Raw genomic sequence first — 25,029 nt, 5'->3', positions numbered from 1 at the left:
GGGATCCAGAACCCCACCAGGCTGCATGGACAGGGGAAGGAAGCTGGGGAGAGACTGCAGGGCTGCAAGGGGCTCTGCTGGGGCTGTGGGCTGCTTGCTCTCCTCCTGCCACAGCCCTCTGGGGCTGGCCATCCTCCTGGGCAGGGCAAGGAGGGGACACCCTATGCAATGCACGGAGTCTCTTTATGTTGTCATGTGCAAAACGAAGTTTTTAGAGCCTTTCTCTTTGAGGATTTATGGGCAGAGTTCCTCCAGTCTTACTCACTGAAATGGATGAACAGCTCTAGATGAAACTTTCAACAACTAATGACAGCAAAGTTAGCCAGAGGCAAAAGCCTAGCATGAAGAAGTTCAGCCTAAATGATTAAATTTGGCAAAGTTTTAAGACAGTGAAAAAGAAAATCTTAAAAGGGGAAGTTTTGGATGACCTTAATGCAATGTACTGCAGCCTGTGGTGTCTGTAATAGGTTATTTCCAGAGCATCTGAGCGTCTTCCAGTAGTGCATTAAGCAATGTAACTAACATCTGTCACAAGGTTCATTTTCCCTCTCATCTCCTCCCTCGAGGGAAATTCTCTCATTTCTTAACCTCTACTGGACCCCCACTCAATAATGTTCATTACCTCAAGAGAAAAAGGAAAAGCCTATCAAAAACAGGGAAAAAAAAGAAAAGAGATAGATAATAGATCTAAGATTCAGGCTGCTTTGGTGACATTTTTAAAGTGTTTCTTGCCAAGCAAAACAGTATTTTTAAAAGAATTTCTTTACCTGATATTTAAGCGTAGAAAAGGAAAGACAAATTAAAATTATTTTTCCTTCACCCATGATTATGCAGCAATTTATCAACAAAATGAAACACGAACATCTGACTGGGATTATTTATTATACAGTAAGGCATTTATTTTTTGTTCACTTCACCAGGAACAGTGTCTCTGTTATGGCTAGTTAGCCATCTGTGTCCAAAGAGCTTTCAGGAAAGGATTAAACTGTCATTTGTTTTATTTCTTTTCATGAAATAACTCTCTTAACAGGGCTGGGGCAAGACTTGGGTATTGTTGGACTTGTTACTTTAGGGTGGCATTTAAAGGAGTAACTGGATCTTCTCTAGAGCTAAAGCAAAGCAATGTAAAGTTTGGGGGGCTGTTTTTGACACATGCAGTATCCTGCTGGAAGTGGCACAGATCAGCAATGTCTTAAGCAGAAATAGAATTATCCGTGGATTTATTTTTAAAAATCTGATTCATTCACTTCATTCAATTAGCCAATAAGGGTTTAAGCACTGAGAGAATGTGCAGCTAATCAGGGCTGGAAGCACGAGGCTGACAGAAATAACTCTGGAAGCAGAGGTGTTCCACATCCTCCAGGTGCAGGGGATTCCCAGCCCCACAGAAGGCAGCACCTTGCCCACCTACAACTGCACAAGTGGGGCAAAAAACTTCTGACACTACTTCCCTGCAAAGAAAGAGCAAAAGAAGCCACCTGGTGTGGAGACTGTGCCCTGAGCAGGAGCAAACACGTGGGAAGTGATTTGCCAGAAGGATGTACCCTGTGTGCAGGGTGTGCTGGGCCAGCCTCCCAGAGCTCACCAGCAGCACCAGCACAGCTCACTCATCACCTGTGGCCACAAACCAAAAGTGCTTTTCCAAGCAAGGGGCAGATTTGGGGAGTTTGATGCCAGCAGCTCCTCACGCCACACTTTTACCGACGGATTTTTTAGAAGCCAAAGCTCTCAGGGGCTCAGTGCCAGTTGTGCTCTGCTCAAACGTGACCTGCCCAGGAGCTCGTGGCCAGAGTGCAAAAGGAAGAGATTTCTGGAGCAGCTGGGCCTGGCACTGGCTGGACCTCGAGGGGGACACTTTAGCCAAGGAGGGCTAAACATCTGAAAGGATTGGAAAACGGGTTTTCTCAAGGTTTTGGCTTCAGGGACCACACGTGACACTGCAGTGAATTCCACATAGCGCCTCTGACTGAGTGGAAGAGCTGATTTGTCCTAAGTGAGTGGTGGTTAAAGACCCAGGTATCCCATCTGAGCCACTGACTGCAGCTCTGAGACTGCTCCAGCTGCAGCTGGTCTGGCACAGCAAAATGCAGTATTGCAGGAGAAATAAAATACTGACATCTATAGGATGTTCAATATTTCTAGCAGATACAGTAGGAAGAAGCTCATAAGTAATATCCAGTCTTCACTACAATTTTCTGCATTCAATCCCATCAAGAGCCATTTCAGCTTTTCTGCCCATCATTGTTCAGGTGCTACTCACTGCAGCCCCAAAATCGCTGTGTCCTGCCTGGACTGGCCTGCAGGACATACCCAGTTTTAATGGTGGGGGTGTTTTGTACTATTTAATTAATGGTTTGTTTGGAGTTTTTTTTTTGTTTTACTTTGAGCTAGGATTAAAAAATATACAAAGGAAACTGATTTTTTTTGTGTTTGGGATTGGTTGTTTATCAAATTTTATTAGAAGTATAGAATGTTTAGCAACACTTCTAGCCACCAGCTAGAAGTGAGTAAAATGGAGAGAGATTTAGCTAACTGAAAGGTCTTCTAAAGCTAAACAGTTTACTAGAGAAGTAACACTTATATTATTTATACTTTTAATTTAGTAACTAAATTTTGATGTCTTTTAGTGTGGTACTAACTGTTTAACCAGAAACTACTACTTGAAACTACAAAGGAGGAAGATGAGTACTGAAAGAGATACTACTTAAATTTTTTTATTTTGTTTTATACTTATTACTTTGTTATAAAAACCTTAAATTTAAAACCTTTCACCATGTGAAAGCACACACTTTTATTTAACTACATTCTTGTGATTTTAACTTTATTACTTAAATTTGGAAGCGTTTTTTAAGGCATTAGGTCAAAAGCAGTATTCTTTGGGGGGGTTAGTGCTAGAAAGCACAGAAAGCTTAAAAAAACCCAGGTTTTTGGGCTCCAACACCCAGTGTGACTGTGGGAATGACAGGGAGGAAGGACCTGCAGCAAACGAACGGGATGAACAGAGGCAGCAGGGGATGGACAGGGCTCTGCAGGAATGGGGCAGGCTCTGCTGCCCAGTGACAGGACAACATTCCCCTCGGGATGCTCCTGCTGCAGGGACGTTCGGTGGCACTGTGAGCCAGGGAACATCGACCTCTCCGTCTGGGAATCCGTGGAAGGATGGCGAGGCTGGAGCACGCCCAGCCCGTTGTCACCTGGGTGTCACCAGTGCCACAAAGGGACAGCACTGCTCCTCCTGCCACATCTTCTGCGGCTGCTCTGCTTTCCAATCCTTGCTCTGTTTGAAATAACCTGGTCACGGGCTGTGGGGCTGCCAATCCACAGAGCTGGGACCCCACTCCCTGACCAACAGGAGCATCTAATTCTCCTGATCAATTCTCACACAAACAAAAGCCAAGAAACAGGAAGGGCACCCACAGCAGGCAGCATTTTCTTAGCAGCAATACAATTATAATGCAGTTAGGCTGTATCTGTTTACATCCCCAATTTAAAATGATCTTTTTCTTATCTCCCTGCCTTAACTTCCCTAACATTCCACTGCCATGGTGTCAGCAGGGAATCCTGCTGCACACTAATGGAGCTGTACTAAAGAACTGCAGTCATGGCAGAGACTGAAATTCTCAGTTCTACAGAAAATGCATTTCATTTTCTGCTTTGGACTGAAAATGCCTCTTCTTGGAAAGGATGGGGGTTTCCCAATGTTCAAGAGGAAGACCTGGGAAGATGAAGTAGTTAAAATAATAATGGCTATTTTGCAGCCTTTTTCTTTTGTGTTCTCCTTGTTCACAAAACCCTAAAATAGGCAAGGTTGTTTGATTTCATTGTGATACCATACAATTCCTAGGATTCTTGCTAGGACATTTGCTCAGGGGAGCTGAGAGAAGATGCAATTACTTCCTGAGAAGCAGTGATATTACCACAAGCAGGGACAATGTCAGAATTTGGTTTCTTTGCTGACAGGGTTCCTTTGTCTGCTTCTCCCCCATCCCTCTGCTACTGGGAATCTGCTAAAACACACCTGTGGGAAGTTTGGGCTTTTAAATCTGTGCCTTAAATGTCCCGACGGTTCCCTAACTTGCAGAAGGTTTATTCCTATCAGCTCCTTAATCTCAGTTTTTCTGGAAAAATCTCTGCAAGTATCTTCCTATCTTCCACTACAGACCATGCCTGAGCTAAAGAGTTCTCCCCCCACACCCCATGAAAACTGAATGTTCTCCAAAAGATTAAGATTTTTAGATTTAAAATTCTTGTGTTTAGGCTGAAATTACAAGCTAATAACAACAATCATGTCATTAAGTCTGGATGAAAGGTTTTGATCATGGGGAAAGTACATTCCAACACAGTTCAAATGAAAAAATCTCAAAGGTTTGAGCCCCTCCCTCTCACACTCCATCTCCTCTCTCCCTCCCTGTGCTTCTGCAGAAACACAGTAAAGAAAGAGCTGAAAAAAGCAAGGAAGAGAAAAGAATTTTCTCTCCAGAATGTAAGCAAAACTCTAACAGCATTTAATTATAACAAGATACTTATTTTCTGCACAAAACACATTTTGGTTTCCTTTCCAACAGGTTCCAGCTCACAGTAAAGGTGTAACACATGGAGGCAAGTATAGCTTATATTTTAGGAATTTCCATTATTTTTATGGATTGCATTGATGAGAAATGCATTTGTGCACTTTGAATTTCCAGTAACAATTCTGTTGTGGAATATACTTTGAATAATTCCTTTGCAAGAAGCATGATTATATATTCATTAGAAATGGAAAGTCGTCCTGGAAGACTCAAGCTTATAAATTAATGGTATTTCAAGAAATAAGGTGGCATAAATTCAACATACTGATTGTCCAATTCATCTTCCTCTCAGCTAAAATATATCATTGCTCTCTAATTGCAATTCCCAGCCATGCCATCCTCTTCATCTTAACTCTAAATGGCCTGCACTTATTGAATCATTTGTGGTGCACTGCACAATCCTCACCCTTAATTGCACGAGTATTTTATTTTTGGAACAACACAGCTCAGCAACAGGCTTCATTTTTCTTTTCCTGACTCAGTCTCTATTAAAGCAAAGCATTTCCAAAAGCTCTGTGAGCAGGGAGAGAACCTGAGTTGCCCCTTCATGGCCAAGAGCTCCCTGCTAATCTACAAGTCAGCCCCAGAGCCCCGTGAGCAGAGCAGTGATTAAACTGTGCCTCAACAAAGCAACTTTGTGCTGAGCCCTGCCGTGCTCCCGGCACAAACGTCTCCCTCCTGTTAGCATTGGTATTCCCCAGATGTTTGACTTCGAGCTCAGCCTTGGCAGCTGAGTCTCTGTGGCTGCAATTCAAGTCCCAAGCTCGAGCAGCTCCAGTGTTTATTCTCGTAATTTACACTTTGTGATGGCTTATGGACAGTTATGTGCTTGGTTTTACAGCCACCACTTCAAACCAAGGAGTCAGTGGTAGATGCTTCCCAATGTCACCACTGGCAGGAGGCCCCACATCATCAAACTGTCTCTTAAAGCAAACAAGCCAACAAAAAAGAATGATTTGCTTTAGAAATAAGCAAAAAAAATGCCTAAAATCTTACTTACTAGGAAGTCTTCTTCACAGTACACCTTGCCATTGACATTGTAGAATGCTTTTCCTCGTAGTCTTCTCCCTGTTAAAGCACAGGACCATCAGAATTTTGTTCTTCATCCCCAACCCAGCTGTCCAGGATACAAAAGCACACCACCTGTACCTGTCTGTAGGATCTGTTCCTGGCCCCTCTCTTCCCTGAAGGGCCCATCCAGAGCCAGGGCTAAGGGTCAAGCTCCTGGCTCTGTCTGGCCATACCAAATCAGGTACCAAACCTTGCTTTAGATAGCAACTAAACGTCATCTTTAAGTGTGGGTTATGGAACCCAGTTGATAGCAGTTCCTGAAAAACATGCAATCTAAGCTCAAAATTGATTTGGGGGAAAAGGCTCCTTTGCAAATTGAGACAATTTTCTCGGCAGGTAAAATCCCAGCAGGCTCACATCCACTGCAATCAACAGCAGCAGCATCTGTCTCCAAAGGATTACACATGGGATACTGCAGATGGATGCTCCTGCCACCCTCAAAAATATTAATAATCAATGCCACAGCAGTTCCCTGCGATGCTAAAGCAGTACAAGGCACACATGATAGAGGGAAGGGCAGTAAAATCACACAGAAAACAAGAGATTTTGTATTCAAGTTTTGACATTTGCCATTTCATTAGCCTATGCAGAACTTGACTGACAAAGCCTGTGACAGTCATTAACTGAGGGCTCCCTTTACAGTAAAGAAATGCACAGCAGACTCCTGAGAGTCCCAACAGAAAGGATTCAAACCAGCAACTCGAGAACCACCGAGCCAAATCAGTTTGTAGATACAGCAGATCAGAACTGTCTTACACCAGAGCTGTTCTATTGCAAGCAGTGCTGCTTCACCAGTGCAAAACCAGAGAGGGAGAAGGGAAAGCACAGTCATCCCAACTCACCTCAATCCTGCTCTGCCAGGGTCCCAGTGGCCAAAGCTCCCAGCAGCCCTTTGCAGAGGGACAGGGCTGCACTGGGCTGTGCCAGCAGGGACACAGGGCAAGGGACAGGGCAAGAGCACAGGCCAACACAGCCCAGCTCAGTGCCTGAGCTTCACTGCATGGAACCAGCCTGGATGTCTCCTCCAGCTCCACCAGGAACACCACTGATCTCCACTCCTGATCTCTCTCCAGAGGGTTTGATGCTGGCTGAGCCAGCTGGCCAGCATGGAGGTCAGGAGTGCTCTCCACCGTTTCCATAAACAACGTTGAGGAAAATATGATTAATTTTCAGTGTTTGAAAGCGCCTTTTACACGTTGCCACTGTGATCTGATCCTGGGAAACAGCGTGTGGCACAAAGGAGTTGGGATCTGGGCTGATGCTTTTGGGAAATCACATGCTGCATGCGGTTGTCTGGTGGTTTTACTGTCGTGGCTGAGGGAAATGCTTCTTTTGTGTGCACATTCTTGAGCTGTCGATCTCACGGGCTGTTGTCTCCATACTGCTGGTAGGTGGAGTCAGCTCTTGTTTGTCTTTCCAGCTGCCCAGTGGCTCTGGTGGGGACCAGGACCTTGGTGACAGGGGCAACGTGCTCATCCCCTCCGAGAGTCTTAGGCAAAACTGGGCCATCCCCTGAACAAGGCACAGGGCTGGGACAGCCATCAGGACACCTTGGGGCCTCTCTCAACTGATGCAGGAGTAACCATACCTAGATCTTCCCTCCTGTTTGTCAAAGCTGTTGTTAAACCTCTCTAGGGAAAGATAAAGTACATGGAACGAAAGGAAAAAAGGAAAGAGGCCAGAATGGCTTTGGAAAGGACACGTCTCTGTCAGATCCAGCCTTGGCACACAACTTGTCTTTAGCTGGTGGACATGAAGTGTCCAGCCAGAATCAGGGACCTGCCTTGCATGTGCTGATGCAGCAGTTCCCTGGTGCTCCCCCCAGAGCTGGTGTTTGCTGCAGGGGAAAGAGCACTGGCCATCCCCTCAGACACAGCACTGTGGTGAGAATGGATAAAGAGCACTGGCCATCCCCTCAGACACAGCACTGTGGTGAGAATGGATAAAGAGCACTGGCCATCCCCTCAGACACAGCACTGTGGTGAGAAAGGAGCAGAGGTGCTGAGGGACAAATCTCAGTGCCGGCTGCTGGAAGGATCTCTGCAGGAGAGCCAGTGCAGGGAGGCACCAGCATCTCCTGAGGCTCTGCAGAAGGGGCAGCCGGACCCCAACATCCCACTCTGTACCCCAGCCTGCCAGTGCTGAGGCTGATTGGAATGGCACAAATTCTGCTCTGGTTCTTTCCTTAGCACAGCATCACTGGCAGGAGCCAGTGGGGTCAGCACTTTCCTGGACTGGGATGGAAGCCTCTGATCCAAACCAACAAGGCAAAGCCACGTTCTAGAGTGCCTCTCACACACAGCAGGTCTCAGCTGCATTGGCAGCTGCCTGCCCTGTGCCTGGCCCCATTGTGAGTGTGCACATCAGCCCTGCACTGCTGGGATCCCTGCACTGCTGAGATCCCTGCACTGCTGAGATCCCTGCACTGCTCGGATCCCTGCACTGCCCCAGAAGCCCTCACCTGCCCAGCACACAGAGCTGCTCTCCCTGCCCTACACCTGCCACTTCCACACCACACTGTACTCCCAGCACAACACCTTTCAAAACTCAGGGAAAATACCATTTCCCCATTTTTCTGCTGAAAAAACCAAGACACCTATTAGGGAACTGACTTGCCTAAACTCATAAAGCAGGCAAGCAGCTTGCTCACATGATAATGACTATTACTAGCAATGATTAATAAGATTGACAGGCCTTTTACCTTAGAAGAATTTCATTCAGGGATTATACAATAATTATCTCATAAACAAGAAACAGCAAGTTATCACTCAAACAACCATGGATGCCTACATTGGCTTCTACATCCTGCATTTCAGAAATAAGAGCAGAAGTGTACATTCCACTGCCCTCGGGAAGGGTTGACTAAATGACAGCACTGAACATGGTCAAACAGCACCCTGAGAGTGTCTGGGCATCATGTGCAAACTGCAGTCAAGAGAGAAGTGCTGGCAATTGCAGCCAGGCAGACAGGAACCCCGAGGAGAGGCAGGGCCACAGGAATCCCGAGGAGAGAGGCAGGGACACAGGAACCCCGAGGAGAGGCAGGGACACAGGAATCCCGAGGAGAGGCAGGGACACAGGAACCCCGAGGAGAGGCAGGGACACAGGAACCCCGAGGAGAGGCAGGGACACAGGAACCCCGAGGAGAGGCAGTGCTGGTGCCCCCAGCCCCAGGGCAGCAGGGTGGGTGCTCCACCTTCATGTTGGGATGCCTGCCCCGAGCTCCAAGTGCTGGACAAGGGGGCCTCACCTCTCAAGGTCCTGGAGCAACTCGAGAACCTGCACAGCACCAGGTTCTGTGTAGCTGTAATCTGTTACTGCCAATTAGGCAGAAATTACGAGTTAAAAACCCTGTGATGTTCCTTCAGCCAAGCACCTGGCCAGCCAGGGAAGGTAACATCACCCTGCCCACCGGTACAGGCCCTGCTGCTTGGCTTTCCTTTGAATGACTTCGTCTAGCCAAGCCTGGTTACTATTTGCTTTCATAATATTGAAACAAAAAAAGTCAAGAGCTTCTGACAAAACTTGATGCAACTTGCTGACTTGCTCATTATAATAACAATGAGCAGCCTAGCGCAGAGTTCAGGAGTGTGGGGTTTCACAAACACTGCACTTGGTTCCTCCTGCTGCTGCACTCCCACCTTGGCACGCCTGCCCTGTCAGACCAGTTTGCAGCAGCAGCGAGGAAGCAGCTCCGATTCACAGCGGCAGAGCAGCAGAACAGGGAGGAATGCACAGGGGACCCGGCCCGGGCAGGAGCCACCCGGCTGTGCAGGCTCCTCACTCCAGCAGCAGCTTTTGGGGGGAAGCTTCTTCTCCCCCGAATGCTCTCCAGCCTTGCTTTCCCAAAAAACAAAGTTTGCATTGCCAGTGACAAACAAGTAACTCCCATTACTGACACCCCCACCTTGGAGAGGAGCGAGCACCAGGCTAAGGGAGCTCCACCACCCGGGGTGGGAGACAGAGACCTCACAGCACTCCAGCCAACAGTGCAAACACTCACGAGATAATCTAGCAGATAATAAAATGAAAGCTAGAAATGACTATCCCAAGGACCGATCACAACTGATCATTGCAACCAACATGACAAACATCCAAAAGAATGCAGGTTTGTGGAACTCTTAAAAAGTAGAACCATCTCTAAGTTTTTAACAGTGGTTTGGACATTTAACCAGTTGATAAGTCTCTGCTATTTAAATGTGTCTGTCAATTACTTTCTGCACAATTTTTATCTCCTACATGACACAAACTAAAAGGAAGGAATGGGAGAGCTGTTCCTTTATCAAAGGATTCAACTCAAAGACAGCTTGCAAAAGGAAAAATAACCCCCAGTTGACATAGGCTGTCCACAAGTATTCTCCCCAGTCTCCACAACACTTTGCTGGGTGGTGAAAACACGCCAGCCAGGAAGCCAAGATGGAGTAAAACTTTTCCCAATGCTGTTTCAAATTCTGCTCCAGGCTCCCATGGAACAAAATGTGAATGAGCCCAGGTTTTAGAGCATTGGGGACATTGCCCAAAAGAGCACTGGAAGGGTCCTGCCCCCTCCCCTCCAGCCTGGAAAGCACCTCCCGAGCCCTCCCTGCTGCTGCTGGCCGGGAGTATTTGCCTGTGGGGAGCTCAGTTTATCAATCACAGCCTTGAGTGGAAGATCTCGTGTCTCACACAGGATGGATGCAGCAGGATCAGGGGCTGATACCCCCTCGCCGCTGTAAGACAGGAGATAGGAATGTCTCACTGTCACAGCAGGGTTATTAGACCTAATTACTGCTTGCAGCCTGCTTTGAAGTTGAAAAGTGCCAAGCATTATTATAATATTTTAAGTACTTTGATGATTGAAAACACACAACCCTTTGGTAATCACGATTTAGTAGTACTGTAGAGTAAGCAAGTTCATGTGAGAAGCCTGCATTGTCTCCATGCCTGACGCTACTCAAACACAAACAGCTCCCCTCTGACATCATGGGAATGCTGCAGCCCCAGCCCTGCCTCCCAGATAATGCCTGGTGCATCCCAGAGATTACCAGCGTGCTGAAAAACCCACAGCAGAGCACCCCCTCACCAGCAGGATCCCTCTCGTGGTATTCTCAGCAGAGATTTGCCTCTTTTAACTTCATGTGGGAAAGTTTCAGTGTTAGAGGGGACAAAGAGTGAAGTGACTAACAATGTTTTGTTATTGCTAATGTCACAGCTGTGTGGAACAAGGATACTATTTTAGCCACAAAATGTAATGAAACCTTCCCATATGGAGTGCAATCCAAGAGTTTAGTTGTAGGTATGACTGCTAAAGATAGGAAATTCATTAAAGCTGAGCTAATTAACAGTTTGAACAGCCCGAGTTAACACTGTGGAATATCACTTCAGTGGCTGCCATTCCTGTTGGCTGGGGACATGGCTGTGCAGCACAGAGAAGGTGCAGGCAGTGAGGGCTGCAGCGGCCAAGCCACAGGCAGGACCAGGCAGGGTGGCTGTCCCTGCCCTGCACAGCACCAGGATCTGCCAGAGCCCCCAGCATGGCCATGCCCTGCTCCTGCTGGGAAAGGGGCACCCAGGAGCTCCTGACTTGTCTCACAGCAGCAAGACAGATCCACAGCATCCTTCTTTAACAGCTCTTTCTGGAAGAAAAAAAAAATCTCACATTGCTTCTCTCCTTCAGATGCTTCCTTCTTCCTATTTAATGAACTGTCAGTGCTGAGGCTGATGGGAACACACAGCGAGGATCTCTGTGCTCTGGAAGCTCTGGTCCATGACTTGCTCAGCTTCCTGAGCGGGGCAGCCCGAGCTCTTCATGCCTGGCTGACCAAAGAACTGTGCCTGTTTTAGTTAGCAATATTAAACATGGACCTAATTGCTTGTTAACTGCTTCAGATGCCATCTCAGCAGTGACTGATGTGACACCAGCACCAGTTCTTGTCTCATCCCAGCACCTTCAGTGACATCTCCCAAAGCCTTCAGACTTCAGTGATGTGTAAACACACACACACAGAGGATTAATACACAACATTTGCTCAAATACTTCCCTGCTACCTTAACAGTGAAGGAAAATCCTCATGTATTCCCCAAAGCCTTGTGCAAGTGGAACGAGACACAAGATGGACTGAGCTGAGCAAATGCTTCTGCCTACTGCCCACCTTGCCACACTCCCCATCACTGCTCAGTGAAATGGAAACTTTTACCAGTCCAAACCTGCTTGGTGCTTTGCAAAATGCCCTGGCTCTTGGTCTGGGGCTGCTTGGATTCTGAGCTGGTCTGTGGTGCACCCCTGGGCTGCCCACCCTCCCAAAGGCACTTTTCCAGCCCAGGGTTCTCCCAAAGGTCCTGCCCACAGCAGCATCACAATGGGCACCACTGCCCACCGAGGTCTGGTACAGCTGCAGCTTCTCTTGGCATGCAAGCAGTGGCTGTCCTTCTCACCTGTGTGACACCACCTGATGCCTGAGCACACAGAACTCAAAAGCTGAAGGGCAAGTGAAACCTCCAGAACCCAAACCAGTTCTCCACAAACCCCTAGGCTGGACAGCTACTATTTCTGAACAGTGGAAGCTAAATTTTAAGTCACCAGACGAGTCCAGGAGCTGAAACTTCAAGAGAAATACCAAATTTTACAAATACAATAAATAATTGAAAACATTAAGTAACAACAAGCCATCCCTGCTACTTCCTCTGCCCAGACACCTCTGGCTAAAACTGGAGCAGAATTTCACCCAGGAGAGTTGCTTCCTTTTAAGCAGTAGAGGAGGTTGCCTGCCTAGGAATTGAAGGAAATGAAGATGTGCCGAAAGAAACCAAAAGCTTCTAATACTTTTCCTTTATTTGTAACCATTCTTTCTTTACTCACATGTGAGTTTGGGCCTGCAGTTCCTCTTCCCTCCCTCTGGCTTACACTGCCCCTCTGCACAGAGGTTTTCTTTCCACGGGGTTCCTGCCACTCCACCCACTGCGAGCAGGGCAAACCGAGGCTGCTTTAGCCTCTCAATAAGTGTTAATTAAATTCTTCTCCTCGGTCCCCTACAGTGGACTCGCACAAAGCCACGAAGCACAAGCTCTCGGTGCCGGGGTCCCGTGATGAAGCTGCCACCACAGTCAGGGTGCCAGGAGGGGACTGAGCTCCAGCCCAGCCCCTGGGCTTGGAGAAACTTCCATCCCCCCACTGCCACGGCCCCCTCCCCTCCTCATAATGCTCAGGCTTTGTGAAACAAGGGGTGAATTTCTAGGGTTTTCAGGGGTTTTAAGATAGGGGAAGAAAAAAAAAATCAACGCCAAATTCCTTTGAATAGAAGATACTGCCTGTTGGCAGAAGCCACTTTTCACAGACTCCAGCCGTTTGAAATCTGAAACACTAAAAAGTGGCTACTGTGGATGTGCTGTATTCTTCTTTTCAAAGCAATCTGGCACAATTTTGCTCCCCTGTTCCAGGACCCAATCCTGCATTCCTTTCACGATCAGACTCCCATTGACTTTAAGGAATGCAGGATTGGATCCTAAATGCGTGCTTTACTCACATAATAGCTCCTCATGGTTAGGATCTATTGAGAAAGGCACACTTTAAAAACCATTTGGAATTGCAGGCTCATCCACCAGGCTAGAATGCCTGTAAAGATCTCCCATTATTTCAGGAAAAATGCTCAGTGTCTGGATTGCACACACACACACACTCACACGTTTTCCTGGTTTCAAGCTGCAGGCACAGCTTAGCTTGAGATGCATCAAAATATTTTGAGCACTGACCTGATAGCTCCTAAAGAAACCACGTGTAGTTTTAGGTTTTTAAAAAAAGCAAAACTCCGGGGAAAAGAAAAAAAAAAAAGCCACCAAAGCAAACATATAAGCAGCTGAATCTTAAGGTCGGTTTTTCAGAGAACTTTTGTAACAGCCTCTAAAAGACCTGCACTGGCTAAGACAAAACAGAGCCTTGCACTGCTATTTTTGAGGATGCTGTATATTGAGTTACGAGGCTATTACGATGCAAATCTCAAATGTACAAGCTTTTTACTCGGCCATAAACACAAAACAGTATACATTGTCCTTTCAGAAGAAAAGGTTTGCTGCTAAAATAGCAGAAGCCCTACGTAAATAACCAACATTCTTTCTGCCTGAGGTCACTGACTTGGCCTATTCAATTCCAGGCTAGTCTGGGATTTGACAATCTAAGCAGGGGAGAGGCCCTTTCCTTTTTTTCAAAAGAATGCTGGGATTTTATTTGAAATTTAAACTCTTGCAAACAAAAGGTGGCATCGTATGTTGGAGGCCTATGAAGGTAGAGTACAGGATGTGTATTGTTTTCTCCCTTTACATAGGTTCTTTCAGAAAGAGTATTCAGACTGTGAGCAGATTCTAATAAAATATTATCATCAGATAGGCAGACATAGCAAGATATGAACGAACACTTTAAAGAGACTAGGAGATTAAATTTCAAGAAATATTGATGTGGAAAAAGCATAAAAATGGTTTTAAAATAATTTAAATATAATTTAAAATAAGTTGTTTTCAAATTAATAATTGCAAACCATTCTCTAGTTTAAGTTCCTATAGTAATTCATATTTGTACACCAAAACTGTGCTTTTCAGTGCAAATTAACCGTGGCTACAAAGTCAGCATTCATTCTCACTCTCCACCTCGCCGCTCTGCCCTGGGGAGGCAGATGATGGTTACCAATTTTTCCTGCCAATTACCATTGCACAGCTCTTACTTGGACTCTGCCAAAGGCACACGGCTTTTGTGTGTAACACAGCGATGATGTCCCTTCAGGGCTCTTCTCCGGGCACTGCCCTGTGCCACCCTGGGCGTGGGGGCAGCAGAGCAGCCCCAGGTGGCACCGTGACAGAAACAGGGCTGTCCGGGCTGTGCCCCCACCAGCGTGGTTACAGTGCACATGAAAACACAGCACTCTGTCGTTCTGACGTGTTTGTAGCCCAAGGTAAACTCGAGACTCTCCTCTGCAGTTTACCTTAACCTGCCACGATGTTGGAGTGAAAAACTTCATTATCTTGCCGGGGGTTTTGCCCCGTGGCAGCCATGGCACAGAAGGGAACACGTCTGGACTCAGTAGGTGCTCCTTTGCTGCATCCAGCCCCCTGCATCCCTGCATCCCTTCACTGCATCCCTGCAGGAGCCAGCCCACCGCAGCCCCAGGTGGGGGCTGAGGACACGGAGGGCACATTTCTGTCCCAACCTCGCTGCATGACTGCAGCTGTCAGCCTCCAGCAGGATTCTGTAGACAGATAGCTAATATCTTTTGTTACCTTGCTGGAAAACCCCACCTTTCTTGGCAGGGTATCCATAATCTCCCTGCCATGTTTACTCTAGTGTGGAATTCTCTCTTCCTTTCTGTCTCCTCCTACTCTTTGGTCAGGTTATTTAACTGAAAGGTTGCTTAAAGCTGCAGGGACAAGAAGCTCACTGACCTCTGGCCCTCTGGCAAGGCGTTCCTGTGCAGACTGTATTATAAACTTAGCAGATACTTTCAAGCTTCCATATAATTTGCTGAAGTTTAAATTGGCAGATGTTTCCTTTCTCTCCCACTTACATATTTATTCTATCCCATACCACCCATCAATTTCAGGGTTAACACATAAATTATTTCCACAGAGCTCTAACAGAAGAACTTATGCTGAAAAAGGGTTTGCAAAAACATAAGCCAAGCATATATTTAAAAACAGAAATACAATTGCCTGCATTGATCTAACAGCTACTTTAGGTCTATATATTAGCATATATCTTAAAATGTATTACTTAACAAGCCAGCAAGTGGCAACACAAGAAAATGTAAAATAAAGCTCCAAGTGTACTTCAATTTAATGTTTTTCCCCAAGGGCTGAGTTTACAAATGCAAAGAGCCCCCACCAAACCATGAGGGGCCTCCCCACCATTCGACAAGCTGGGAGGGCGGGGGGTACAGCTCTTCCCCCAAGGTGGCTTCCACTGTGGGAAGCTTTCACCATTCCATCACAGCCTCTTGTTTGTTATCAGCAAAGAATTCCAATTTTCCAGCTGCTGCCTGTGAGGCAGGACTTAAAAGAGTACTTGTCTTATCACACTATGCCAGGGTCCAAGTGCCAGCTCATTCTATGGCAGAGTAAATCCATGCCCAAAGTGCAGCCCACTCCAGCCCAAGCCCACCAGGCAGGACACAGCCTCCCAGCAGCCTGGCTGGCCCCTGCCCGTGGCTGGGTGGGTGGCTCTCATTCAGCCTCCAGCAAGAACCACCACAATGTCAGCAACAAGGATCCACCTATGCTGGCATCCTGTCTCCAGATCTGGCCAAGAGTGGAAGTTCATTGGGAAGGAGCTCTACAAACAGGGCTCACACAGCTGCAGTGTTCCCAGCAATAATCTCTCAGCTTCCAGCAGCCAGCACTTAAGGCCTTCCTGCACCACAGGTTGCATCATAACTATTATGTTTAATAGCCTCACTGGACCAATTCTTCCCTAATTTGTCTAATTTCTCTATGAGATCATTTATATTTTTGGCCTCCATGATGTCCCTATGGCAGAGTCCCACAGTTTCACTGTGCATTGTATGAAATGTTCCCTTTCTTTCTTTCTTTTGAACCTCTGCTGATCTCAAGCTTCTGTTGCACCCTAGAGAACTCAGCAGCCTCTGCAGTCATCACCACCAGACTAAAGAGCTCTGTAAGTCAAACTCTGAAACTTCAGCTGCACCTGGCTATGAATGGGATGCACATCTCCAGCACAACTGGTGTTTTTATCTAGCAGCATTCTGAGACTCTGCTCAGGTCTTCTTTGTACAACACAGGTGTGGACACACACACATGGAACAGAGTCCCTGAATCAAAGTTAACACTGTGATCTCCTGAAGGAGACAGGACCAACCTCCTGAGTTCTGCACTGCCTCAAGTTCCTGAGCAGCCTTTGTGACGGGGGAATTGCTGAGAAACACAGCAGGAGGCAATTCCTATGGGAATACATCCAAAAGAAGATGCTACTGTATTCCAATAAGACTAAAGGAAGAAAAGAAGGAAGAAGAAAAAAAAGATGTTTGGTCCTCAGTGTCATGTGAACATTCAGAGCAGGGCAAGAACCCACTGGAGGCTCCACCTGACAACCAGGAAATTCTGGGTAAGGTTGCTGGACTGAGGTTACTGCAGACCCCTCACCATTGCTACCAGGCTCTTTCCTGCAAGTCATTATTCTCCACTGAAGTTCAGCCTCAACTAAAAGTCCCAGCTTAGCCAGGCTCTGAAGCAGGTGAAGAGAAATCTGAACAGGAGCTGGAAGAGCAGGCAGGTTGCTGAATGTCATCTTTGCATGGAACGAGCTGCAGCATCACCTCTCCTAACATACAAGCAAGTATGTTGAACAAAAGGAGTGGACACAGCCCAGTCCTGTGACAACATGCAGGAGAGCCTCAAGGGAGATGAGCAATTTCCCTAAACTCTCTCCTGCGTTGTCTCACGAAAACAAGAATGGATTTGCAAAATTCCTGCTTCCTCGCAGTAGCACGGTGTGAGTCAGCACCAGAGTGGGCAGCATCGAAGGGCGCTGCTGCTGAACCTCCACACAGCAGCAGGGCTTGGGTTGAGTCATGTCCACAACGTGCTCAGCAGCCAGCACCAATGGCACCCCATGCTGGTGGCACGGAAATCGAGCTCACAGTGCACAATTCTCCTTCCCTTGAGATGAATCTTTGCAATAAAGTGAGATTGTTAAGATCCACAGTGCCTAGAAATGACATCTTGAACAAGAGCTGTAACTCTTTTCTTCATGGGACTATGGAAGAATGTGTCAGAGGAGTGGCCCTTGTGTCCAGAAGCACGAAGAAAACTTAAGAGAGGATAGTACACAGTGAAAAACAAAGTTCAGAATGATAAAGTATTAAAGCATCTGCTAGTTCTGAAGGACATTCTTTAGGTTTACCTGTAACTTTGAAAGACCTGCACAGACATCAACTCTCCTGTTACCCACACTGGTGAACAATTACACTGATGTTAATAATGTTACTTCAGATTTATCCTGGGTAACTTGGAACAAAACTTCGCTAGGACCTTAGATATGTGTTTTAGACAATATTCCAGTATTCTTTGCTGTAAACAAAACAAAAGTGAAAATCGTAGTTGTACTCAATTACTGAAATGGACTGGGGTTCGCTCAGCCAATTTGAGATCTAATCAAAGATCAGCCCTCCTTGGGCTGCCCTTGATATTTTGTGCTGGACTGACCATAGCTTCCTGCAACAGGTCACATTAGTACTGAACCCACAAGCAGCTCCCAAGCCAGAGGGCTGAATAGGTACAGCTCCTGACAGTACACTCACTTCTTTTGGCACTCAGGTACAATAAGGATATTGTTCCTTTAATGCTTAGCTTTCCTTTTAAGAAGCATGTGAGGTTTCAGCCAATTCTCCACAACGATTAGTTCAGGATGAATGTACTTAACTCAGGATTCAGCTGGAAAGAGCCCAAGTAGATGCAATCAATTTTGTGCTAAATCCACTTCCTTCCTCTCTTCTCTACCCAGCATGAGACATCAGCTCTCCACTACAGCCACTGGTGACTAAGACACTGCAAACCTCTGTCTTCGGCCATGCTTCTAATCAAAGCTGGTTGCTCCTTCTGATTTCCCCTGGTTTTCCTGTTTTGCATATCCTGTTCACTTGCCCAACATTTGGGCTAGGGGAAAAAGGCTATGGAAGCAGATACGAAAAAGCAGCTATACAGCAAACCACAAACATTAAATGCATTGGCTCCCGTGTCCCCGAAGTTAATCACTCACAACTGCACAGGATCAGCTGCAGAACTTCACTGATAAAGGACCTTCCCCTTTGTGCAAATTCTGAACCCTCCTCGAGGTTTCAATGTGCAGGTACTGTATGATCTGGCAGCTTCCAAACCCCACGGGACTCCAGAGAGAGAAGCCCCCGGCCCCTCTCCCTGAACCAGCCTCAGGCAGCAGGGCCCAAAACAGCCCATTGTAACAACAGGGATGATTTGCTACTTGAATCTAAACAGGGTAATAAAAAATAACATCCCTTCGAAAACAAGGCTTAGAAAACATGATCTCTGGCTCTCACCTACATACTTTCTTAACAGATTAAGTAGATGATTTCCAGCCTTATTTTCCCAAGTGCACACATTCTGCTTTGTTAAATAACTCATGGAATCAGCAGAACAAGCCCTGGTGGCTGTGTGTTCTTTAGGCTTTCTTCCCCTAGTCCAAACTTTTGATCGTGCTCCCCTACCAGTAAAAAATGTTTGCACATGCATTCGAATACACTTACATTTATATACTGATAAATGATATACATCTACTTGTGAAGTATTTTCTTCCTGCACCCTGAAGGGTCATCTTGAACACTCTTCTGGGAAGTCTGCACCCCACTTTGGAGACTGCTGCTCTAGAGACCACTGCACTGTTAATACTGATTCAGCAAATTGTTTCCATGGGTCTGAATTTACACTGCTGTAGTTCCTGAGGTCAGTAATCCACTGACTCACTCAATAAAGTTATTTGCATTACTTCCAGGAAAAATTTTGCAGGCAGTGCAGTTGGAAGAGTAACAGTGCAGAGTACCCAGGCAGCCAGGGGAGTTGTGTGACTGAGGTTCTGTGACTGCCTAATTTAATGTCAGGACATAGCACACTTGTGTTTTAGAGCACACTGGCAGAAAACTGCTGAGATGCAAAAGTGAATAATCAAAAACGACTGCTAAAAGACTGCTTTTAAATATGCACTAAATCAGACACCTTTCACTCTGCACAGGCACAGCTAGAAGAGCTGGAAGGTATTGGTGGTTGTGTGCTGGCACAGCCACCACACCAGCAGAGCCAGCCCTGCTGGCTGGAATCAGAGCCACTGCTGATGCTGCTTCTTAGAGCAGATACTTTAAAAAGTGTCTCTTCCAGTTCCCTGCCTGGCTCAACATTCACTTTTACTACCACTACTGTTCAAGTTCACAGGAGTTTGGTAAAAACATGGTTTTCACTGCTGGAAGGTTTTAGGTAAGAAAAAATCAGCTTGGGGGATGGTGGAGAGGAGGAGAAACCCCTATGGGGACATCCAGAGCAGGAGTGCTGCTGGAAGCCCTTCCCAGCTGCCGTGGCTGCCTGGCCCAGGCTGGGCTGCAGGAGCTGAGGGAGCAGCAGGGGATGGCAGGACAGGACGTGAGGGATGGCAGAGCAGGAGATGGAGATGAGGGATGGCAGAGCAGGAGATGGAGCAGGGAGGGATGGCAGGACAGGAGCTGAGGGAGCAGGGAAGGATGGCAGGGCAATGCCAGCACTGAGCCACCACTGAGGAGCAGTACAGCATGTAAGGAGGCGCACGGGGCCCAGAGCAGGAACTGGAAGGAACCCCGGGTTTTGTGCACCCATAAAAGGGGCCTGTGGAGACCAAAAGAGCAGGACAGTGCACAAAGCAATGAGGGACCCCATCACCAAGCACCCAGCGCTGCTGTGCCACCAGCACCCCATGGCATGGCAGAGGAGAGGGAGGGTCTCCATTGGAATTGAAACGTGGTGCTCCAGGCCTGCCCCAAACACCACCAGGCAGAAAGCACTCATGGGGGATTTTGGGAATGGCTTTACAGGGCCCCAGTAACCTCAAAAGCAGTGGAGTTTACCTTGGGGTTTTTAAACCCCATTGCAGAGGCCATGATGGTCAAACAGCCTCCCGGGCACCCTCCTGCCCCAAAGTGCCTCTCCCAAACAGCAGCAGAACACTTGAAAAACCACTGAGCTGAAGATGATTTGAGAGGATGAGCAACACTTCCTGCCCCACAGGCTGCCAAGCCTCTCCAGTCATGTCACACACAAACACAAAAACACAAAGCTACACCTTCACCCATCACTTGGCTTTGCAGGACACGGGACAGAGACTGAAATGCTCTTTGCCACTTCAGTGGAAAGGGTGGGCTATTCATCGCCCAGGAACAGCCATTTTGTGGGTGAAGTACTGAAGGTCCTGAGCACCCACCACGCCAAAACAATGGCAGGAGGTTACTCTGGGCCATGACCACAGGACACAAGCTGTTCCCAAGTGCCCAGTGTCCATGAGAAATGGAGCGAGAGGCCCACGTGTCCAGCAAACACTCAACACCATTCCCAGAGGAACCTCAACACCATTAAACAACTCATTCAAGAACTCATTCAATAACACCATTCCCTCTTCAGTCCCTGCGTGCCCTAAGCCTGCAGGGATGTTTGGGACAGGCAAAGAACATGAACTACACCTGAAGTTATTACACTCCTGCTCTCTCCACTGCTTGAAGAAAATAATCCTCATTAATTTGAAGCCAGGAGAGTGGGTCAGCAAGAGGGGACAGCCCAGCACCGACTTCCAGCCCAGCACCAACAGCACAGCACATATCTCTGCTCCATCACACACCAGTCCTGGGAACTGCCAGAGGGAGCCACTGATCCCTGTAAAGGGAGGAACACTGGATATGGATGGACTGGACACTGACCACTGGCAAGACCATGGTGGGGTCTGCTTCAGGTTTCCTTTCAGAAAGCATCTACTGTACCTAACTCAGAACTGTGGGATCAAGTTTGCAAGTGTGATTGTTGCCTATTTTTACTTACATCAGTTCAGTGCAGGGCACTCACGTGTACGGTTCATGCTGGTAAAATAATAGGAATTTCACAACAAAACCATAAAATAATTGCTTACTTTTTCTGGCATGGTGCTCAAAATCCAAGCCATATTGCAGAATTACATGTTTTTTTTATACAGCTACAGGGAAGAGACCCACCTGGGGCAAACCACAGGATTACTCCGAGTGTGATGGGAGCAAGCTCTGGCTGCCCAGCTCAGAGCTCTCATTGCTCTCCATGAACTCAAGACTACCCCAACACTAACTGAGACTGGATTTGGCCAGGAGTGATGATAAATCTAGAAAGTCCCAGAAGTTTTGGTCAAAGTCAGGATTTTCAGGAAATGAGATATTTATTGGAAGCAAGGGAAAAAACCAGCTTTCTGGCCAAGATTGAATGTACTGAGTTTGTTCCTGTTCTGTGTTTTAAGGGAGTAAAGCAGTGAGGGGTGGTTGGAAACAAGAGCTCTTCATTACCTGGGTTAAAACGAGCTAAAATTTCCTGAGAAATCCAAGGAGAGGAGAAAACATCCACTGCTGGTAAATAAGTCTCACCTGTCGAAATGAATTTACCAGAACCAAGCCGGTCAGTCTGTAACAGTAAGTTTATAAGCAGGCAAAACATTCAGGTCATGTCAAATACCAGGGGTTACTAAAGCCCTTTCCTTGGTGCCCAAGGCCAGCCCATTGCTGCTATAATCAGCCAATCCTCCCGAGTCCTCTCATTCAAATGAGAAAAATTTATGGTTGTTTATGTAGGCTTCACGCCAAGCCTGTTTCTCTGATAAGCTTCTCTGGTGCATTTGTGTCTCACATCCGATTTAGAGTCCTCTGAATACTGGAGACAGCATTCCTTGGATACTGAAAATAAATTAAAAACACAACGTTGGGCTTGGACAGAGGAATGGGAACGCTTTTGACGTGGCCCAGGCACTGAGGGCTCTTGGGAGCAGTGCTGGGAAAGCAGGCTTTTTAAAATCTTGCATTAGTCCATTTATTTAATGATATATAATCCTCAAACTGGTCCCCCATAAACTGTAAATACACATTATTTGAGCAAGTAATTAGTTTCAGTAGCGTGTGGTAGCAGCTGTATGGTTTGGCTGCCAGACACTGCAAGTGTTTCCTCCAGCAAATGCGTCTATTTGTGATCTAACAATAATTACTGAGAGATTTAAAAAACTTCTCACTTCTCCGGTGCTTTGACCTCAGATCTCCATTTGAAAATACTGAAAGCAGCACAGTATCACCCAGGTGAGGGAGGAGAGAAGGATTATGCCCACATGGACCAAGCCAGACAGGTGATCTGTCCAGGAGGACAAGGAAGCCTCAGCAAATGGAGCAAAACCCTGTCCTCTGCCTCACTGGGCTGATCCAGCCCTTGGTGACCACCAACCTACCAATCCTCTCAGCTAAGAATTTTTCCTCTTGTTTGCCAATATCCTCTGCCAGAAGAAAGTCTCAAATACAGAGTGCTGAAGTCCGCTGCAACTGCATATTTTATAAGTGTGAATACAAACTTTAGCAAAAAAAAAAAAAAAAAAAATCTTTATTTTGTTTTGTACATGGCAAGATTCTTATGGGAAAGAGCTTTTCTAGACCCACAAGAAGCCAAAGCATCCTTAAGGTGAAGAGTGGCAGTGGAAACCTTTGATCTGTAAAATGAATTTGCAAGGTAAAACCCAGGCTGCTTTCTGGTGAGAACTTTAATGTGTTTTCAGGCCATACAGACAACTCTCCCTGGAAATAAGCAGTTAACAAGAATTAAGGATGAGATTGTAACCCAGCCTGGACAGGGGGCATGGCTGAGGAGCAAAGCCAGAGCCCTCCTGCCAGATAGCAGGGGAGGTGGAGGCAACAGAAGCAGCAAAACCCAGATTTCCTGATCATGCTGTGTCCTCTGCTAAGAGCTGAGAGCTCCAGTCCTCGTTAGGCTGGGCCTGCAGTGCTGGACTAAGAGCTGGCCTGGCAGGGGGGGAGAGCTCCTGTCTCTGCAGTGTCACCAGGGATGACAGCAATAAGTCCAAGACTAGAAATAGTAGGAAAAGAGGTAACAGGAATAAGAATTGAAAACTATTTTGAAGTTTTGAAAAGGAGCTTTGCCCCCATATCAAGGAGGCAGGATTATACCCCTTTGCAGGCATGGAAACTTCAGCCTGTCCTTTCTCACCAGCAATCAGCTGCCAGCAGTCCTTAGACACTGGGAATTCCAGGACAAGCAAAAGACACTCAAAACAAAACAGGAAATTATCAGGGTACAGTAAGATTTCAAACTGCCAGAGCAGCTCACTATTTTCTGGAGAAGAAAGTTAAGATCTTGACTGAAGTCATCCATTGTGCCTGCTTGAGATGGGAAACAAAAGATGCCCACACAGAAACAGTAAGAAAGTTTGAATTCTTCAGTAGCAAAGCAGACACATCAGAGCAAATGCAGGCAGAAAAAAAGAAAAAAGACAGCACATGGGGAATTGAAAACTTCCCACAGGATGCATCAGAGACAAAAACTGAAGTTCAACCCTTCCAACACACCAGAAAAACAATCAGGTAGTGGTGACCCAGAGACCACACTTTAGTCAGTCCAGAGCAGCAATAGTGAGATCAACTCCAGGGCAAAGAAAAGGTGGAGAATCACCCAAATGCCAGGAGAGCATCCAGGTGATACATGGCTTTAGGACAGGCTAAGGATAAAATGAGGATAAAATGTACTGAGACAGGCACCAGGAAAGAAACAATCAGTTGGTTGTGGGTGGGATTAACTGCATGTGTGGACATAGAATTGACTTTTTGTTGAAAAACTGATGATGATCTATACTACCTAAGAAATTATTTCAGAGTTTAGTCTGCAGGTTTAGTTTTCAGATGAGCAAAGATCAAGGACACCACTAAAGCACATTTTCGCACTTGGCAAAATATATAGGGACAACATACAGGAGAAACAGATCAACAGAATTACAGGAAACCAACCCTGTGTTTCTCCTTGAATTCATTCTCTTCTCTACTTTTTCCTTCCACCTGTTTTTTGATAACACTTAAAAATTACAGAACCTGGAAATGGGAAACAGAAACATCTGTTGACAATGTTGGTGACTTGCCTGCGCTCTGTTCTGGATTATCTGGATTTCTTCCCTTTTGAGAGACAAATCTAACAGCAGCGCAAGGGAATCTCTTCTTTTGTAGAAACTGAGGTGTGTTCCAAGAAAACATTTTAAATGGCTAGAGAGAAAGGTAAGAAAGAAAAAAAAAACGTAGAAGGGAAAACTGAACACCCAAAAGATGTGGCTTTCAGAGAAGACCATCGAGACCTGCAGATAAAAGATGTCAGTAAGGAAATGGGGAAATTTGACCAAATCTTGTTACTCTAGACAATAGGTGACATTTCAGACCCACAAAACTATGCAAAGAAGTGATTAGGTTCTCTGGAGTTTTTACAGAAATAAAAATCAGAGACAGAAACCTTGTTAATTAGAGCATATTTTTGTACTTTATGTGTTTTCCAACCCTTGAAAGGATCACAGGTGCTGTCAGTGAATGGCTCCACATTGTGAATACAAAAATGTTGTGAAAGGAATACATCTATGGTCAGTCAATGAACACAAAAGAAAATTTCCATCATGAGTTGCCAGGCAACCCCCATCAATTAAAATAACCATCAAAAGCCATATATTTCATGCTGGAATCATTAACAGCAGAATGCAATTACAGCCTTTCAAGGAAACAAGGAGACAAACCATCAGCCAACAAATGATCACATGCCCTCTGATCACCAGCAAAAGAGAAGCATTTCCCAGTTCCCTGGCAGCCAGGTACTGATCCCACCACCTTTCCTTAGGACTGAGCAT

At 46.3% G+C, this 25,029-nt stretch overlaps 1 protein-coding gene across 2 annotated transcripts in view; it reads right to left on the bottom strand.

Annotated features, from left to right (window-relative positions):
- WTIP (WT1 interacting protein) overlaps window positions 1-25,029 on the bottom strand; it is an 84,185-nt gene that overhangs the window by 19,912 nt on the left and 39,244 nt on the right. The window contains exon 3 of one of the 2 annotated variants that reach the window (XM_014892588.2): window positions 5,569-5,636. The exons of the other annotated variant lie outside the window; for it this stretch is intronic. Coding sequence (XP_014748074.1) covers window positions 5,569-5,636 — 68 coding nt within the window. The remainder of the gene's footprint in view (window positions 1-5,568; window positions 5,637-25,029) is intronic. 2 annotated transcript variants of the gene reach the window in all.

The sequence above is a fragment of the Sturnus vulgaris genome, chromosome 12 (assembly GCF_052056855.1).
Source record: "Sturnus vulgaris isolate bStuVul1 chromosome 12, bStuVul1.hap1, whole genome shotgun sequence".
In the NCBI taxonomy this organism is placed as follows: Eukaryota; Metazoa; Chordata; class Aves; order Passeriformes; family Sturnidae; genus Sturnus; species Sturnus vulgaris.
The sequence above is the reverse complement of the archived record's forward strand: the minus strand, read 5'-3'. Positions and strand labels throughout refer to the sequence as shown.